Source organism: Talpa occidentalis, unplaced genomic scaffold (assembly GCF_014898055.3).
Source record: "Talpa occidentalis isolate TD23 unplaced genomic scaffold, MPIMG_talOcc4v2.1 talOcc4.9, whole genome shotgun sequence".
Lineage (NCBI taxonomy): Eukaryota > Metazoa > Chordata > Mammalia > Eulipotyphla > Talpidae > Talpa > Talpa occidentalis.
In genome coordinates, this window is record NW_023605305.1 from 65970058 (window position 1) to 65984272 (window position 14215).

Consider the following 14215-nt stretch of genomic DNA (forward strand, 5'->3'; position numbering starts at 1 on the left):
CCATGTCATTCCAAAGCTCATGCCCCAGTGAGGACAGGAATACTCCCTAGGGAAGCCCACAAGTTTGTGTGTGAAGCAAGCAGGCTTGCATTTGATGGACCAGCTGCATGCTGAGCTGTATGTAAGCCCTACTCCTTCTAGAGCTCTCTAGAATAAAGTCCCTCCTGAATTTCTCCGTCTGGCATTTGGGGCTTTGCTAAACAGCCCCGCCTCCTTGACTCCTTTACTTCCTGCTGGTACCATTCCTTCCCTCTCTCTTAGTAGGGGTCAGCCAGACCAAACCCTTCTAGCCCCTAATACGTGCCCACACACTGGGGGGGTCTCTGACCTCCACAGTTGTTTGTGCTGTTCCGTCTGCCCAGATGCCTTTCCCCTTCTTCTTGTGTAATGCACTCAGAAAGGGGTTCTTGACACATGTGGGTCCTTTTCCCTGAAAGTCCTACACGAGCAACCCCAGCTGAGTTGGCCCCCGCTGATTCTGAACTCTGCCCATGGCCCCCACCCTCTGACCCTAGGTGGGTCACGCAGGGTCTCATTTTCTGTTCCAAGTCTATGTTGCAGCTGGCCAGGGCCCTGTCCTGGATCAGGCTCTTGTCTGAGTCATCTCCCCAAACCCTGAAGGATTGGCTCTGTGTGGTTGCTGAGGGGAAGGGCTTGGGCCTGAGTGGGAAAGAGTGGCATGTCCCGCTTCGGCCAGCGTGCTGCATCTGGAGCTCGCAGACAAATGACCTTACAGTTTCTTCACTACTCAGGTCTCAGTTTCCTTCTCTGTAAGTTGGGAATCATCAGGTGCCAAAGCCACAAATGCTGTTTTAGAATTAGTGTCATTCACACATTCATTCATTCATTCATTCATTCAGTGAGTAAGTAAGTAAGTAAGTATTTCTTGAGGACCTACTATGCACCAAGGTTGGGGACAGACAGCAGACAAAAATCCCTACTAGCCTGGAGTCTCTATTCTTGTGGGAAGAAACAGACGAGAACAAGATGAAGATAAGATGGCAGATGAAGTGTGTTTTGGTAGGATGAGAGGGGAAGGATGGGGGGAAGTTGAGTAGAGGCCTGAGAGAGAGCCATGTGAACAAGGGCTCCAGAAAGAGGGAGCATGGGCAGAGAGGCCGAGGGAGGCCAGCACAACTGGAAGGATAAAAAGAGGAGGATGTGAGGGTGTGACTTTGAGGCAAGAATGGGACTCTGAAGGTTTCCAAGTAGAGGTGTGATGGGATAAAGCATAGATCCCCAAGGCCACCTCTGGTCACTATTGGGGAAAAACTTGGGGACACCAATGGCAGGAACTAGGGGCCCTATGGAGACACTACCACAGTCCCATCCTGGGGCATAGTGGAGGCTTGAGGGGATCAGGTGCTGGTCATGTAGGTGGTGGAACTGATGGCATTTCCTGATGGGTAGGAGGTTAAGTGTGAGAGAAGGATGAGGGGTGGAGGGTAGGGGGTGCAAGATGACCCTCAGGGTTTGGTTTGAGCAGCTGGGCAGAGGAGGTACCTTCCAGTGACATCAGGAGGCCCCAGGAGAATCTAGGGAGGTCAGGATACTCCGTGTCATTCATTTCCTGGACTAATTCATTCAGTACCTCCAACAGGCTGTGCTCTGATGGAGCCTTGGGACCCAGGGAGGAAACCCATTTACCCTAGGGTGGTGGGGTAAATATAGGTGGGTGATGGTAATGATGTGGAGTGCATTGGGCTGCAGGCCTGAAGGCCATCCCCCAGCCTGCTATGGGGCCAGCAGCCCAGGAGGTGGCTGGTGGACATGCTGTTTGGAATCCTGGGCTGTGCCAGGAGCCAGCTGTGTGCTTCACATGTGTTCTCTCTCCCCGAAGCCCCAGAGCCTCCTCAGGTACCACTGTTATTGCCCCATTTCTCCAGTTGAGGAACCCGAGGCTTAGAGAGGGGCAGCAGTTCCTCCAAAGTCTCACAGCTAGGATCATGACCAAGCCAGGATCCATATCCAGAGCTGTCTTCTCCACAGTGAAGACCTGCTCTGGCAGACCCTCAACCAAGCTCCTGAAACTTGCCTGTCTCCCTCAGGTCCCGGGCAACTTTCACGTATCCACACACAGTGCCACAGCCCAGCCACAGAACCCGGACATGACCCACGTCATCCACAAGCTCTCCTTTGGGGACACACTACAGGTGAGTGCACAATCTAGGGGATGAGGCCAGGGTGGCCATGCAGGGGCTTTGTCACCCAAAGCCTGCTATCCTCCCTGGACACAGAGGGATGCCCTCCAGAGGGGCCACCCACTTTGAGCCCCTGCTCAGACAAACACCTCCCTCGATTATTCCTTCTGTGCGTGGCTGCAGTTTGTTTTGTCAATAATGCAGTGGACTTGGAGCCTCAGGTTGACATCTGTGGAAAGAGACTAGCTTGTTGCAAGCTAGTGCTAAGTGCTGGTGCTTTCTCTGCACCAACCATAGGAGGTAGAGGGCCCCACTTTTACAGACAAGGAGCTGAACCCAGAAAAGCCCAACCCAGGTCCCCCAGCATATCTGTCTGCGTCCCAGAGTTCAGGATTAGTGTCATTCACTATTTATTGAGCACTTGCTGTGCACCCATGTCAGGGGCAGATAGCAACAGATGAGACAAAAATCCCTACTAGCTTGGAACCTCCATTCTTGTGGGAGGAGACAGGTGAGCTCACTGCCTTTTTTGCCCTACTGCTCAGTGCCCATGTCCACTAAGTAGGGGTAGCTCAGTCATTGGAAGATGCTGGCAGTTCTTGTCACTAGAATTGGGAGGGCCATCTCTGCAGGTTCAGTCCAACTGTTTCCTACACCAGGCAGCAGCACAAAGGACCCAGACACTGCCCATGTGACTCTGTCAGGTGCAGGCAGTGGAGCTTAACACCCTATCTTCTCTACCCCCACCGCAGTCCTGAAGATAGATTCTATTATATCCCATTTGAGAACGATGGGATTGAGGTTCAGCAAGGGGATGTAACTGCTCTGGCCACAGTGCTTGGATTGGGACCTAGACCTGACCCCAAGTCTGTGTCCCGTTGAGGTTGCTGGAGGGTGGGGGTGACATGTACCCATGGTTCTCACAATCCCCCCATGTACACATACACCGTGACACCACCTGTGACATCTGCCCAGACTCCTACAGGCATTCATCAGACACTCTCTCCAGGGTGCGTCCTGACACGCATGCTGGTGCACACACCCTGTGGCCCATCCCCGAACATGCCACAGGCACACACACACACACACACACACACCCCTGCTATTGGCATTCTCTCAAGCATTACCTGCCCCCCACTCCCTAAAGTGTGATCGTGTTTTTCACATACGCATACACCGTCCAGAGGCAGGCACAGACTCACTGGCTGGATATCTCATACAGGCACACATGCACGCTCATGCCTGCACTGCCCCAACCATACGACCATCTACATCCATCCACCTGCAGCAAGAAAACCTGATGTCAGCAAGAATACCTGATGTCAGTCAAATGCTTTCTGTGTGCCAAACATCGTACCTTATAAGCAAAACTTTTTACTCTTTCAGCAGTTTCAGAAGTTGGTACTTTATTTTCCCCATTTTACAGAGGAGGAAAGTGAGGTTTGAAAGGGTACAGCCTGTTGTAGAATCCAGTATGAATCCAGTAGAATCCAGTCTAGCCTTGACTGCAATGCTGGTATACCTCGCCCTCATGGTGCACACCCTCCAGCACAGGCACACTTTCACACTTCCTCCCTCTAGTCTACATTTCTTGTACTTTCTTCCCAGGTACACAGCCCAGCAGACTCAGTCATTGACTTTTCAGGCCCTTTAGAGACCCCAGAAGTTTTCCTTTGGGAACAGAGAAGGTCTGGCTTCCAAGGTGACAGGAACTAGACTCCCCATCCACACAGTGAGGCATGACCCACCTGGGACTATGGACTCACTTCCTGCAGGTGATTTCACACAGGATTCACCACTCATACCCTCCTACATCTCCAACCAAGAAACTGTTGTGTGGAGGTACCCCAGCCTACTTTTCTGGGTTCAGATCCTGGTTTCACCACTTACCAGTTTTGTAACCAAGGCCAAATTATTTATTCTTGCTGGGCCTCAATTATCTCATATCAGTTTACATCCCATGTAAAAAGGGAACAATAATAGTCCCTGCCTCCTAGGAGCACAGTGAAGCTAGAGTGAATGAACACATGTGAAACTCCTAGAACAATGCCTGGCACAGAGTAAATAGTCATTGAAATCAGATTTTCCCCTTGTTGGCTGTACCCTCACTCTGCCAGCATTCATGGGGCTCACACCCATAAGGTGTGGAGAGGGGGCATCACCACCCATATTAGGAATAGTGGATGATGACCCCAGGGTAAAAAATGAGCCTTGGCCACATCCTAGAGGTCTTTGCACTCCACCAGCTCATCAAATCTTGACAACAGCCCCAGAAGCTGGGCACACAGGGAACCTGAAGCATAGAATCACAGGTCATACAACTCACTATAACACAGCCAGAATTTGAACCCAGTTTTTTCACAGTCAATACATCTTTCTCACGGGGTGCTGACCCCTGGAACCTGCCCTGAAGGCACTTTCCTGCCTAGAGAGCAGCGTTGTAGAAGATGCTTTATTTAATCCTCACAAAAACTCCCTGAAGGATGTTGGATGAGATTTATTTTCTCTGATGAGGAAACTGGGTCAGAAAGGTTCGGTAACTGACCTAAGGTCACACAGCCCTTAAGAAACCAGTCTTCCTGACTGTGCCTCCTATAGGCACAGGTGGATTCATCAGATCTTCTGGAAATACCTTCTCTCTGCCAGGCTCTGTGCCAGGCCCTGGGACTGCAGTGACGAATAAACAATATAGGGTTCTCACCCTTTAGTAAAGAAGAGATCAAATAACATTATAATATAGGGCAAGGAGGGCCAAAAACAAGAGAGGCATAGGATTCTAGGTAGTGATGTGGACGTGGGCCGCTCCCCAGTTGGGAAGATCAGGGCAGGCTTCCTAGAGAAGGTGACATCTATGCCAAACCCTAAAATGTGAGAAAAATCAAGCTTAGGAAGTCTCACAGGCAGGGGTCATCTTACACATCACCCCCTCCTAGGGTGATTGCTCTGTGGCATAGATTTCATGTGAAAGACTCACAAAGTTATGTTTAAGAAGAAATGGATTGGCCACACATCAGAATAGTGTTTTGTATGTGAGATGCTCGAGGGCCAGGGAATGAGGGCTCATCAGAGTTGGCTGGGGGTCCAAAAGTATCTACTTGGAGGGGGAGTAGGGACTGAGTTTTAGGTGGAGGGAGACCCATGTGAGACTTTGCAAGGTAGGGGCTGATGGGGTTAAGTAACTGTCCTAAAAACAGCTCAGTCATTGTAGTAGAAATAGGATTTTTTTTTTTAAAAAAAGATTTATTTATTTATTTATTTATACAAGCACTGGATACAGTCAGAAGGGCAGGAGGGTGAAAGAATTCACCAGAGCCAGAACGAGGAGCAGAGCAGGCAGAGGGGCCGAAGTGCACTGCTGAGGGGAGCAGTGAGCTGCAGGAGAGGTCTGCGCGCCATGTGGGACCCTCCTCCAGTGGCCGGGGAGCAGCCGGGGATCGAACCGGTGCCACAGAGGCTGCGGGCAGCTTCACAACCCAGCGCTCAACTGCTGTGCCACCGGGGAGGCCCGAAATAGGATTTCTTTTCATGTAAAAAACTGAGCTGATTTTCATCTACCCAGCCATTAGCCATCTAGCCATACAACAAATATTTATTGAGCACCTACTATGTGCCAACCTTAGGCATGCATCAGTGAGGACAACATGGCCCTGCCTGTATGAACTTAAAGTCTAGTAGGGAAGACAGAAGTTAATCAACTAATCACAATTGAAGGTGAGATAAAAATGACACACAACAATGATAGAGACTATTCATAATTTCTGTCCTCTTGAGTCAGAAACCAAGTCTTCAGAAAGTCAAGTTCAAAGCAACAAATGGACAAACTTTCCTTTGGGCTTATTGATAAGTGCTCAATAGACATCAGCCGAGACCTAGATCAGGTCACCCAACTGCTGCCTGGTGTGCCTGCAGTAGCCCTCTCTGCAGGGGCCTGTCCCCAGTTCCCTCACTGACCTCCCTACTTCCCACTCCTCACGCACCTTCTTTTCTCAAGGCTCTCATGCTTGCACATGCTGCTCACCAGATTAACTTCTCTCTTTCCTGTAGATATTGATGTCCCTGTCACTTCCTCCAGGAAGCCCTCCAGAGTATCTACCTCAGCAGCCCATATTCCATGCCCCTGGTGGTATGCCCCATGTACTGGGTGTGCCTTGTCCTGCCTTAGATTCTCTGAAACTGACTTGCTTTCCATCTTCCTTACAAAAGAAGTGGGGTGGCCTTCAACTCTACTCTATAGCAGCCTCTGTCACTGCCAGGCCTTTTTAGAGGATAGTGGGTGGAGGTCTCAGGAAGTGCAGCTGGAACTCAGAGCCACCTTACTTGAGTCTTTTCTATGGCTTAATGGAAAGAGCTCAAGGCTTGAGGTCCCATAGCCCTGAACCTGAAGTTGACTCAGCCTTATGTCAGCAAGTGTCTGGATAAGTTCTGGAGTTTCTCCAAGTCTCATCTGCTATTCTGTAAAATGGGCCCAATGAAATATCATTTGGGGCATTAAAGGAGATGACATAAAATGCCCAGCACAGAATAGCATATAGTAGGTACCCAAGCAAAGGAAGCAAACTAGCACCTACTGTGTGCCAGCCTTGTGCCCTGTTGTATCTTGCTCCCCAAATGTCTGTGATACAGACTGTGCTGGGTTGCATTTCACACACAGGTGGGGTTCCTAGACAAGGTTGTGCCTGGGGTCAGCCCTTCACTGTGCTTCTCCTCAGGTCCAGAATGTCCATGGAGCTTTCAATGCTCTCGGGGGAGCAGACAGACTCACCTCCAACCGTAAGTATTTGGATCCCACCTGGGAGCATCCTCTGTCCCAAGTCCCTGTATGGCAGAGGGGAGGGGGTATTGTCAAGCATGTGCCATAAGCCAAGCTGCCAATGCTTCATTCCACATCTAGCCTGTGAGGAAGGTGGGATTATCCCTCTATTTCAGAGAAGGGAGAAAATGACTTGTGCCTAGGGGCAAAATATGTGGCAGCTAGCTCTGGGCACATATTAAGTACTCACTGAGTATCAGCTATTATCATTATTGCTGTTGTTATTGCTGCCATGTTATTTTACTTAGTTGAGATAATCCCCGAAATCCCACAGGAGTGATGATGGAGAGGCAGAACCTGTCTGGTTCCCCATGGCACCATGAGAACAGGGCTGTGGGTGGCAGGTGGGTCTGACTCCTCCTCCCTGCCCTTTCCTCTTCCGTGAACCCCTCCCACCATGCATGGCCCCTCCCTGAGCCCTCTTCCTCCTTGGCTCCCTGGCAGCTCAGCCCACATCCAAGAGCATACCATGTCTTTATACACCAGCAATACATACATGCGTACCTACACAAATGCACAGCAATGCATGCATGCCAACACGCACGTACCTACACACCAACCATTACGCACGCCTACGCACACATACCTACCCACATGCTTAGCAATATGTGCATAAACCCAGACACACCCCAACCTGCCCTTATATTGAGAAGCATGCACAGCAACACACAAATGCCTGCATGCACACCTACACATGTGTGTACACATGTGGGACCTTGGTCACGTGCTCAGAACAGTCTTGAAATCTGTGTGGATCTAGCCTGTCTAGCCACTGAACAGGTGACCTTCACATATTACCTCTCCAGAGTCCACCTTCCCCACCCCTGTGGTCCCATCATTTTATAAAACACATGGGCTCGCTAACAGAAATCAAATAGAAGACATCTCTCTGTGACCAGCCCCTCCCCTGCAATAAATCAAGCTTTAATGTGTCCCTGTGAATTTTGTCCAATAGCAGAAGTCATTTTTTCCTAGCGCCATAGACAGCAGCTTACCTTCTAACTTTGTGTCTGTCATTATTACATAATCAGTCTTCCTACAGCACATCCAGTGGTCGTGGAGACATGGTTGCCTCTCCGGCAGCTCTGCCAGGCTTCGTTAAGGCCTGGACAGTGTTTTTATAACAGTAATGCCTCTGATATTTATGGTATGTGCTTTACAATCCCAGTGGCTTTCCAGCTGGGTCGGTGCCCGCGTGTGCTGCCTCTACCAGCAGCAGCCCCTAGCGCAGCAGTGGAAGAAAGAGTGGGCAACAGTGCCTCCCTGCTTCCATGGGGATGTCTAGCCACGGTGACGGCGATGCCTCTTGGTACAGAGGAGAGTTTTTTTTTTTTTTAATAATAAATTTTATTTTTATATTCCCCATACAATTGCAACTCCCCCATTCTGACCCCAATCCCTCCCCTCCCGCCCCCCACCCCCCAAAAAGTGTCTCTGGTTCATAGTTTTTTGTTGATTTTGATTTTCACTTCCTTATAGTTATTCATTTTCCTGGTCCCTTATTTAAGTTTTCTAGATTCCTGCTATGAGTGAGACCATCCGGTATTTTTCTTTTTCTTTCTGGCTTATTTCGCTGAGCATGATCCCTTCCAGCGCCATCCATGTGGCTGCAAATTGCATGTGTTTATCTTTTTTGAATGCTGAGTAATATTCCATGGTATATATGTACCACATCTTCTTGATCCAGTCATCTATTTTGGGGCATTTGGGCTGTTTCCAAAGCTTAGCTATTGTAAATAGTGCTGCTATAAACATAGGGGTGCAGGTGTTCTTTGGAATTGATGTTTCTGTGTCCTTTGAGTAAATACGTAGGAGTGGAATTGCTGGATCATATGGAAGCTCTATGTTTAGTAGGTCCAGAAATCTCCACACAGCTCTCCATAGTGGTTGGACCAGTTTGCACTCCCACCAACAGTGCAGGAGAGTTCCTTTTTCTCCACACCCTCGCCAACATTTGTTGTTGCTAGTTTTTTTAATATGTGCCATTCTCACTGGTGTGAGATGGTATCTCATGGTAGTTTTGATTTGCATTTCCCTGATTACAAGTGATGTTGAACATTTTTTCATATGCCTGTTGGCCATTTGCATTTCCTCTTCAGAGAAGTTTCTTTTTAGCTCTTCTGCCCATTTTTTGACTGGATTATTTTCTTTGTTTTTGTTGAGTCTCATCAGCTCTTTTTAGATTTTTGTGATCAGTCCTTTATCATTAGTGTTGTGTGCAAAAATGTTCTCCCAGTTGGTGGGGTTTCTCTTTGTTTTTGTTATTGTCTCTTTTGCTGTGCAGAAGCTCTTTAATTTGATGTAATCCCAGCTGTTTATCTTTGCCTTCACTATCACTGCTTTGGGTGATGTGTCTGTAAAGATGTCTTTGAGGTGCAAATCACGTAGTGTTTCGCCTATATTTCCTTCTATGTATTTTATGGTTTCAGGTCTTATGTCTAGTTCTTTAATCTATTTTGAGTTGATTTTTGTGTAGGGTGTGAGGTAGTGGTCAAGCTTCATTCTTTTGCATGTAGCCACCCAGTTTTCCCAGCACCATTTATTGAACAAACTTTCTTTGCTCCAATGCATAGTCTTTGCTCCTTTGTCAAAGATTAATTGACTATAAATCTGTGGGTTTATTTCTGGATTTTCTATTCAATTCCATTGGTCTGTATGTCTGTGCTTGTTCCAATACCATGCAGTTTTGATGATTATGGCTTTGTAGTATAGTTTGAAGGCTGGGAGTGTGATGCCTCCATTCCCTTCTTTTTTTTTTTCAGGAGAGCTTTGGCTATTCAGGGTTTTCTGTGATTCCATATGAATTTCATCAATAATTGTTCTATTTCTTTGAAGAATGACATTGAAATTTTGATTGGAGTAGCATTGAATCTGTATATTTCTTTTGGTAGGATGGCCATTTTAATAATGTTTATTCTTCCAATCCATGAGCAGGGGATGTCTTTCCATTTCTTTGTGTCTTCTTCTATTTCTTTTTACAGTGTTTTATAGTTTTCTTTGTATAGGTCCTTTACCTCTTTTGTTAGATTTATTCCCAAATATTTGATTTTTTTTGTTTCAATAATAAAAGGGATGGTTTTTTTGATTTCTTCTTCTTCAGATTTATTGTTTGTGTATAGGAAGGCTACTGACTTTTGTGTGTTGATTTTGTATCCTGCCACTTTACTGAACTGATTGATGAGTTGAATTAGTTTTTCTGTGGAGTTTTTGGGGTTCTCTATGTATATTATCATATCATCTGCAAATAGTGATAGTTTGACTTCTTCTTTTCCTATTTGGATTCCTTGGATGTCTTTCTCTTGTCTTATTGCTCTGGCTAGGACTTCCAGTATTATATTGAAAAGCAGTGGTGAGAGTGGACATCCTTGTCTTGTTCCAGATCTTAATGGAATTGCTTTCAGCTTTTCACCATTGAGAATGATACTGGCTGTTGGCTTGTCATAGATGGCCTTTATGATGTTGAGGTATGTTCCTTGTATCCCAAGAATTTCAAGGGCTTTTATCATAAATGGGTGTTGCACTTTGTCGAAAGCTTTCTCAGCATCTATTGATATTATCATATGGTTTTTATATTTCTTTTTGTTGATGTGTTGGATAACCTTGATTGATTTTCGGATGTTAAACCATCCTTGTGTCCCTGGAATGAATCCTACTTGGTCGTGGTGAATTATCTTATGGATACATTGTTGGATTCTGATAGCTAAAATTTTATTGAGGATTTTTGCATCAGTGTTCATTAGGGAGATTGGCCTGTAGTTTTCCTTTTTTGTGTTGTCCTTGTTTGGTTTTGGTATTAGTATAATGTTGGCTTCGTAGAACGTGTTTGGTATTGTCCCTTCCTTCTCAATTTTTTGGAAGAGTTTGTGAAGGATAGGCACTAATTCGTCTCTGAATGTTTGGTAGAATTCATTTGTAAATCCATCAGGTCCTGGGCTTTTGTTTTTGGGGAGGTTTTTGATTACCATTTCAATTTAGCTGCTTGTAATTGGTCTGTTTAGGTGTTCTATTTCTTCTTTATCTAGCTTTGGGTGATTGTAGAGTTGTAGGAATTTGTCCATCTCCAGAGGAGAGTTTTATTGATCTGAGTAAGGGCAGCATGTTCCGTCCACACACACTTGCAGCTAGCATGGACCCCTCAGCTGCCTGACACCAAAGAGAACACAGCTAGGAAGGTCCTTGAGTGCGTGAGCGCTAGAGGGTGTCTACAAAAGACCTTGCCCACTCTGGGGCTGGGGCAAAAGCCACCTCAGACCTCAGTGGAAGAAGTGTGTGCGACCTGGCAGTAATAGCCTCCCCCTCTTCACCCCACCCCCATCACCACCAGGGCTAGACCTGGCTCTCACTTCCTCAGAGGCTTCTGGGCCTCTGCCTTTTCTGTTCCCTCTGCTCTCATCTCTTCCCCTGGGGGCTGCTTCTTGTCATTCAGGTCTCAGCTCAGATACCACTACCTCAGAGAGGCCCCTCTCTGACCACTTTATCTAAAGTAACCCTCATTCCTAGGATCCGACTTGTCTTTCTTCTGAGTACAGACCACCTTCTTTGAGATACTGAGGAGTAATTGTGGATGTCTTATGAAGATGCTATTGGTGGTTGGTTGGTTGGTTGGTTGGTTGGTTGGTTGTTCAGGAGTCCTTATCTTTAGGGAGACATAACTAAAATATTTGTGGATGAATTGAGGTGATCTGGGATTTACTTCAAAAATGCAGTTTGTCAAGGCTGGACCCCACAGAGACAGAGGCCTCAACAGGCTATTCCAGGCTGCCCAGGTGTGTGTGATCACACTTTATGACGTTCCCACAATGACGACGAAATCACCTAAGGACACATTTCTCAGAACATGTTCCCTTCACATGACTCAGACTATAAAATAGGGGAGGCGAAAGGGGTGTGGTAGAAATGAGCCAAACCAACCGTGTGTTGTTAGCTGCTGAAGCCGGCTAAGGCTTCTTGAGGGTTCTTTATACCATTTCTTATTTATCATATGTTTGAATTTTTCTATGATGAGCTATTTGAAGGAGGGAGGGTGAGGGCAGAACATGGGGGCCTGCCTGGATCTAGTGGGTGCCCAGAGCCCCTTGGAGAGGACAGCTCACCAGGACTCCACTGGACATTTGGCAAGTTGTATGCAAGGCTTTAACAATGGTCACCGCCTTTGAGTCATCAGTTCTACTCATAGGATAGTAAACTAAGGAAATCATTAAGAGAGCATGCAAAGACTTAGGAAAACCATGTGCAGTGGTTCATTGTTTATAAGAGGGGAAACGAGGAGCGTCACAGTCTGGCCGCGAGGGTTTGCTTGAGTATAACTGTATGAGGCCATGACATGGCATGTTCACACAACAATGAAATGGACTGACCATGCCTTTCTAGAACCTATCCCTGTTGTTAAGTGATGCAGGATGCATTTCAAGTGTGGGCTTAGGGTTCCTAATTTAAAATGCAGATTCTAGGCTCCGCACCAAATCTAAAGTATGAAAAGCTCTGATGGGACCTAGGCCTTTTAAATCCCGGTGATGCCAGAAATTCTGACATCAGAGGACCAATGCAGGGCTGGGCAGAGGGGTCCTGAGGTCTTCTGGGGCTTGCCCTTGAGCTGCAGGGGGTTCCCCAGGCTTTCAGAGGCACCAGGCTGGTTCAGGAAGCACTGCCCTTCGTCACAAAGACGAAGTATTGGCAGGAAGAGGCAGTGACGCCACCAACATCACCTACCTTTTTACAGAAGAACCCAAGTACTCAGAACTGACTCAGCCAGGAGACTAGAATTAGAACCCATAAGCCCAAATTTCTATGATGTTTTAGCTCCATGGTCCCTGTGATTCCAGAAGGCAATAAGAGAGGTCATTGAACTTTCTTAGCCTCCCAGAGGGACCTAGGCAATCTATACCTTTTCCGGGTGATATTTGGCAGCCTTGGGCAGCCTTCTATCAGCCTGGTGTTTGATTCCAGTTATCTCATGCTTATCAGACGCTGATTCATCTGCTCTTCCATTCATGCCTCTGATCAGTCATCCTGCTGTCTGTTCATTCATTCAGTAAGCATTTGCCACTGTTTTCTCCATACCAGCCTTGTAAGAGGCGCTGGAGACACAGATGTGAGTAAGGAGTCAGTAAGATGCCATCCCTGAGCTCAGCAGCCTTCCCCAACTACTGGAGCTGGGGAGAGAATGACAGTGGAGTAGGTCAGGCTCAGGTGAAAGAACTGATCTCTCTGTCATTGAAAATTGAGAAAGAGTCCTCCCCGGTGGCGCAGTGGGTTGAATGCAGTGCTGTGAATCTGTCCACAGCCTCTGCAGCATGGGTTCGATTCCTGGCCGGCCAGGGAGATACCCAAATGGCAAGGCAGACCTCTCCTGCCTCGCCCGCTGCTCCCCTCAGCAGTGCTTTCAGTCCGTCTGCCTGTTCTCCTCCCCACTCTGTCTCTGGTGAATCCTCTCACCCTCCCACACCTCTGGCCTGTACCCCAGCTCTTGTATAAATAAAAGAAATCTTAAAAAAGAAAAAAAAAGAAAATTGGGAAAGAAATGAATCTGTTTTCATTGATGCCGTCTTTCTGGTTTGGTAGGCTCCTTGTTTTTAAAACTTAAGCACAATTAGCTTATAAAGCAATAGTGTTCAAGCAGGACCACAATGAAGTACGATCTTTATCCAATCCTGCCTTCCTCCCAGAGGCTAAAAATGCTAATGATTTCTTGGGTATCTTTCCAGAAAATTCTTCAGTCTATTCACACATATATATGGCATCTCCCCTGTCCCCAATACATAGAAACATGAGATACACCCTGTTGTAGAATTTGGTTCTCTGCCTTTCATCGAGTTCTTTTGGACAGTGGCCTCTGCAGCACCCAGTCTTCAATGCTTGTCCTGTTGATGGACATCTGGGTTGTTTCTAGGATGTTAATATTATATGCCGTGCAGGAGTTAAAGGTCCTGACAGGTGGGGTCTCTCAACTGCTGATGTGTAAGGGGAAAAGGGAAGAGGGGTGACTTGGTGGGGAAAACGTCAGGACCAAGCATCCCAGCAATGCCAAGTAGGTTCATTGTTGAAATGATAATAGAGAGAGTTGCCATCTGGCAGTGCTCGGCCCTCAGTTTCATCCTGCTGTGTCCTTCCCACAGCCCTCGCCTCCCATGACTACATCTTGAAGATTGTGCCCACGGTTTACGAGGACATGAGTGGCAAGCAGCAGTACTCTTACCAGTACACAGTGGCCAACAAGGTACTTGGGCAGAGGTCGGGCCCAGCTGCATGCAAGCATGCCCTCTGC

General features: G+C 47.2%; 1 protein-coding gene across 1 annotated transcript in view; it reads left to right on the forward strand.

Moving 5' to 3' along the window:
- ERGIC1 (endoplasmic reticulum-golgi intermediate compartment 1) overlaps nucleotides 1–14215 on the forward strand; it is a 110489-nt gene that overhangs the window by 79758 nt on the left and 16516 nt on the right. The window contains exons 6-8 of the mRNA XM_054691622.1: nucleotides 2049–2153; nucleotides 6851–6911; nucleotides 14067–14167. Coding sequence (XP_054547597.1) covers nucleotides 2049–2153; nucleotides 6851–6911; nucleotides 14067–14167 — 267 coding nt within the window. The remainder of the gene's footprint in view (nucleotides 1–2048; nucleotides 2154–6850; nucleotides 6912–14066; nucleotides 14168–14215) is intronic.